The 6,101-nt window shown below is 42.2% G+C and overlaps 1 protein-coding gene across 1 annotated transcript; it reads right to left on the reverse strand.

Moving 5' to 3' along the window:
* Positions 1-743: 743 nt before the first annotated feature.
* Positions 744-2,009, reverse strand: LOC142173420 (uncharacterized). Its single transcript, XM_075239007.1, has one exon. The coding sequence runs from the start codon at positions 2,007-2,009 to the stop codon at positions 744-746; it is 1,266 nt and encodes a 421-aa protein (XP_075095108.1).
* Positions 2,010-6,101: the final 4,092 nt, after the last annotated feature.

Raw genomic sequence — 6,101 nt, forward strand, 5'->3', positions numbered from 1 at the left:
GCAAAGATTATCGTATCATCAGCATACGCCAAGTGGTTTAAAGAATCAGACCACTTAGGCATTCCAAATCCCACAAATGACTTGTCTTCAAAAAGCTTATTCAAAGACCTGGAAAGTACCTCAGCTGACAGGATGAACAATGCTGGAGACAGGGGATCCCCTTGTTTCACACCCCTTGTTGACTTAAAGAACCCTGAGGACTGCCCATTTACCAATACTGAATACCAGTTATTTGACATCAAGTTCCATACCATGTTGATGAAGTGTTCAGAAAATCCCATCTTCCTTAGCACATGGAATAAGTACTTCCATGAGACCCTATCATAGGCCTTAGCCATATCAAGCTTGATCACCACATTAGCTGGCTTTCCCCTTAACCTTATGTCAGTGACAATTTCTTGAGTCAATAAGATATTCTCAAATATACTCCTACCCTTTACAATTCCGGATTGATTAGGAGCTATTAGAGATGGCAAAAAACTCTCCAATCTATCATGTAACACCCTAGACAAAACCTTGTTAATGAAGTTGCTCAAACTAATAGGTCTTAGGTCAGAGAAGGTCTCAACTCTAGGTTTCTTGGGCAGCAACACTAGATTGGTGTGAGTGATGGATTTAGGCAATGCAGCTCCTCCATAGAAGTGTAGCACCATGTTGTGTATATCAGCACCAATAACATCCCAGCATGTTTGAAAAAACAAGCCAGTGAATCCATCAGGGCCACTAGCACTCTCCCCACTAAGCTAAAAAACTGATGCCCTTACTTCTTCAATTGTTGGCAATCTGCTAAGTTCCAAATTTTGATCCATAGTGACCATTGAAGGTACATTATTGAGAAAATGAAATTCAAAAGCTTCACCTTCATTTGTGAACTGTTTTTTATAGAAGTCCACTGCAGCTGTAGCCAATTGCTCCTGGTCTTCAATCCATACCCCACTACCTCTTTTGATCCTCTTCAGTTGCAATTTCTTTCTTTTGCCATTGGCATGGTTGTGAAAGAAATTTGTATTCCTATCTCCTTCAGCAAACCACGTCATCCCAGCTTTTTGCTTCCAATACTGCTCCTCAATATTCAAGTATTTCTTTAATTCAGATAGAGCCTTTTGAAGCACAATCCTATTCTCAGTTGTAGGCTCTTCTTCAAACAACATCTCCTTCACCCTAACAATGTCCTCCAAAATAGCCAATTGCTTGAAGATATCACCAAATGTTTCCCTATTCCATTTTGAGAGTGCTGCCTTCACCCTCTTGATATTCTGCTTGAACATCAAAAACTGATCCCCTATGAAACTCGCTTCCCAATTCTGCCTCACCACATCCATAAATGTAGCATGCTTTGTCCAAAAGTTCAAGAATCTGAAAGGCTTGACAAAATTGGTTGTCTGCACCCCACATGTCATTAGCAACGGTGCATGATCTGATCCAGTTCTGATTAGATGCTCAACTTCAATAGTTGGCAACATGTTCTGAAATGGCAAATTCACAAAAATCCTATCCAATCTCTTGAATATACACTCGGCATTGGATCTCCCATTCCACCATGTGAATGGACTTCCTTTGTACCCTTGCTCAAACAAACCACAAGAGTTTACACAAAATGCAAAATCCTCATATTCAAGAGGGTGTACTGGAAGTCCCCCTATTTTTTTGTCTTCATGCAATATCATATTGAAATCCCCTCCTACCAACCATGGTAATTCCATATCACTTGCTAAATAATACAAGTGATCCCACAAATCCAACCTCTCTATTGCTGAACATTTTGCATAAACAAATGTCATCATCATGTGCTGCCCCAAGTCATGGTGAAACACTCTCACAGTCACCTGTTGCTCAGTATCCTCCACTAATTCCCATTCCACCACTGCATCGAAGAACAACCATATTTGCCCATTAATATTTGTATAAGTAGTCTCCATATTCAACCTCCTTTTATATCTATCAATGAGTCCCTTCTTTTGAAAAGGCTCCATCAATGCAACTACACAAAAATTATGCTCCCTATTCATATTGATCACCCTAGGAAAGGCCTGTTGTGTATTCACAGACCTTATGTTCCATATTAATATTTTGATCATCATCTAGATAGAGAAGCTGCCCTCCTGGGCATTATTCTTGAAGGTTGTGGTGGATCTTTACTCTGATTCTTCTTAGTTTTTTTTACCTCCTTTACCACTAGTTGTGGGTCATAAATCCCCTTCCCTAGCCACTTGCTTAAAGTTTTCGGCAGTTGATTCATCATCTCCTTTATCCTCTATTGGATTTTGTCTCAATAAGTTTTCATCAATTGGTGTCACATTGTGTGTAACTAAATCATGTAAATGTTGTAGAGGAGTCTTAGTTAGAACACTAAGATGTAGTTGCATGGTTTGATCAGTGCCAGATTCCATAGGCACTTCCTCTATTTCCCCCGGATGCTTTTGGAACAATTGCATGCTCATCAGCCTGTTCATACTCCTTGAATTATAGCTCATGGACATACGCCGGAACACCATCTACATAGGACAAAATCTCTCTAGTGGCTCTAAGGTTGGGGTTTACTCTAGCTGCCTCATCAGGTGAACCTGGCTTTACACCTGGCGTCGCCCGCCTAACGTCTGGGGAGCCTGGCATCGCCAGCCTATCGCTAGGTAAGCCTGGCTTTAGGCCTGGAGTCGCCATCCTATCGCCAGGTGAGCCTGCCTTTAGGCCTGGCATCGCCAGCCTATCGCCCGGTGAGCCTGCTTTTAGGCCTGGCATCGCCAGCCTATCGCCAGGTGATCTTGGATTGTTGTCCTTCTTCACCTTGTCTTCTATTGTCTTTGTTTTGCCCAACTGATCATTCTTAACCTCAACTGCATCGCTCTATAAGACCTTTGTAGAGTTTACCTTATCAAGATCCTCCATCTGCCCAGAATCTTTAAAAGTTTGAGATTGAATCGCATGACCAGATTGGTTTGTGGTCATATTGAGTTGTTTTAGCTCCTCTTTGCTAGTCCCAAACCTTCTATGAACCCAGTCGATTGTGGACTGAATCCCAGAAGGAGTAGGACCATCTTTAGAACTGAAGACTGGTTTTTCTCCCACCAAAACCAGTTGGTTGTTCTCGTTTATATCACTTTGTTCCTCCTCTAATACTGCAAATTTATTCCTTGTTTGAACCTTGTTTGTCTGATCTTCTTCGACTTCCATCAGTGCAAAGTTATTGTGCACCTGTTGTACACCAACATTCACTGGCATGATTGCATTGCCAGTTTGCCCTTGTACCTGGGTTTTGTTATTTTTGTTGGTTCCCCGATTATCTCAAACTTCCTTCCACTGTGCACCTACGTTCCCGACTACTTTTCCACTCGTGAGAATCATTAAAGGGGTAATGTGATTTTTGGTTTTTCCTTGTTCATCAGCAGCAGAATTCCAGTTGTTCAACTCAGCAAGATCATTCCTTTTCTTGCTGCTTCGATTCTCAATAAGCTCGGGGTGCAAATGCCAACATTCAATTTCATCATGTCCTTGTAGTTTACACTCCTTATAATATTTTGGTAGCATGTCATACTGAATTCTCACCCATTCTGTTTGAACACCACCAGAATTTTCATCATCAATATCCAATCGCACCTTTTTAGGTAGTTCGGCCAACAAATCGACAAGAACTTTTACTCTTGTGCAACTCGGCCTAGTTTTGTTTGTAGTTGCCGCGTCAAGACACACTGACCTTCCCATAGCTGTAGCCAAAGAAAACAGAGTTTCCTTTACAAAAAAGGTAGGCAGCAGTCCAGGAAAAGAAATCCACGCCATCACCATCGGAGTTTCTTCACCTGCCTTAAATTTTGCATCGTAGATAAGAGTACGCAATTGGTATTCGTACACATCTTTGGCTTTGATGTAGTACGTACTCTTCGATGTGAAATCGAGGAAATCTTGCCATAGAGTTAATCTAATTAACACATGACGATCTCTAAGGAATCCGATATTACACTCACCATTGATACCATATTGAGTTGGAATTATTCGGCGAAGCTCGTGAATCTCCGGAGAACCACATAAAAGCTTGCCAACGACAACATATTGGAGGCATTCAATCATGTTCATTCTATTTACTTCTGCCTCTGTGAATTTAACCACTGGTTGGCCATTCAAATACACTGCTCGTCGCAGCGGAATGGGTTGAATTGAAGCTGCAGCAGTAGCCATCGTTGGAGGATTTAAAGAATTTGATTTCAAAATCTTAGAGTAATCTAGAGGGGCTGGGTTGGCGTTAGTTGTTTTATGTTGTTGTGCAAAGCTAGGGGAGGGCAGATCAGCCGGAAAATCCAGCTGGTCGCCGGCCATTGAAGCCTAAAGCTCCAGCTTGTCTGCTTTAAAACTTTCAAGCTCAAGAATTTCAACTTTAAAACTCGTTTTCACAATTTTTTACATAACGCGCCGAAATGCGCTCGGGTGACCCCGGACCCCAACCAAATTTGTGTACAAGTCAAAAAATATCATACGAACCTACCAGAATCGTCAAAATAACGATCCAATGTCGTTTACCAAAAATATTACCCGTGGTCAACTCAAGTCCTAGTTTAGGCCAAAAATCACATTTTCTTCAAATATTTGCATAAATACTTTCCGAAAACGACACGGACCACACACAAAAATCAATAAACATCAAATAAAGCTATGAGACGTCTCAAAACATAGAAATTATGCCTAGTGCTCAAAATGATCTTTCGGGTCGTCAGATTATCCACCTCTAAATAAATGTCCGTCCTCGAACGGACATAGAAAAGTACCTGGATTGGTAAAAAGGTAGGGGTATCTACTCCACAAATCAGACTCAGTCTCCCATGTAGCCTCCTCGATCGGCTGACCTCTCCATTGCACTTTCACGAAAGGAAAACTCTTCGATATCAACTTACGAACCTACCGGTCTAGAATAGACACCGACTCTTCCTCGTAGGCCAAATTTTCATCAAATTGCATTTTGCTCAAGTCTAAACATGCGATCTATCCTCATGGTACTTCCGAAGCATGGAGACGTGAAATACCAAATGTAGCCCTGATAGGCTAGGAGGCAATGCAAGCCTATAAGCAGCCTCATCAACTCTCTCCAATATCTCAAACAGGCCAATAAACCTCGGGCTCAACTTTCCCTTCTTCCCGAACTGCATCACACCATTCATTGGTGGCACTCGGAGAAGAATCTTCTCACCCACCATGTAAGTCACATCTCAAACCTTCCGGTCCGCATAAACTCTTCTTCCTAGACTGAGCTATAAGAAGTCACTCCTGAATTAACTTAACCTTCTACATAGCATCACAGAGCAAATCAGTGCCCAACAATCTAGCCTCTCCGGGCTCAAACCAACCAATCAGCAATGACATCGCCTCCCGTATAAGGCCTCGTATGGAGCCATCTGGATGCTCGACCGATAGTTATTATTGTAGGCAAATTCCGCTAGAGGTAAGAACTGGTCTAATTCACCTCCAATTCGGACTGTCTGTTCGTTTGAGGATGAAACACAGTACTTAGCTTGACTTGCGTACCCAACGCACACTACACGGCTCTCCAAAAATGCAATGTGAACTATATGCCTCGATCAGAAATGATGGAATCAAGTGCGACTTGCAGGAGGATAATATCCTGGATATAAATCTGAGCCAACCGCTCTGAAGAATAGGATGTCATCACCGGAATGAAGTGTGTAGTATTAGTCAACCGGTCCACAATAACCTAGATGTTATCATTTCCTCAAGGTTCGTGGTAAGCCTACCACAAAATCCATAGTGATGCTCTCCCACTTCCACTCCAGTATCTCCAATCTCTGAGTCAATCCACCTGGTTTCTGATGCTCGTACTTTATCTGTTGATAATTCAAACACCAAGAGACAAAAGCAACATTACATTTCTTCATTCTCTGCCACCAATAGTGATGTTTCATGTCATAGTACATCTTCGTGACACCTGGGTGAATAGAATAACGCAAACTGTGAGCCTCCTCAAGGATCAACTCTCTCAGCCCATCAACACTTGGAACACAAATCCATCCCTGAAGCCACAAAACACCATCATCTCTGATCACCACCTCCTTCGCACCACCCCGATGCACCATGTCCTTCAACACCAAGAAGTGAGAATC

This window comes from Nicotiana tabacum, chromosome 19 (assembly GCF_000715075.1).
Source record: "Nicotiana tabacum cultivar K326 chromosome 19, ASM71507v2, whole genome shotgun sequence".
Taxonomy (NCBI): Eukaryota; Viridiplantae; Streptophyta; class Magnoliopsida; order Solanales; family Solanaceae; genus Nicotiana; species Nicotiana tabacum.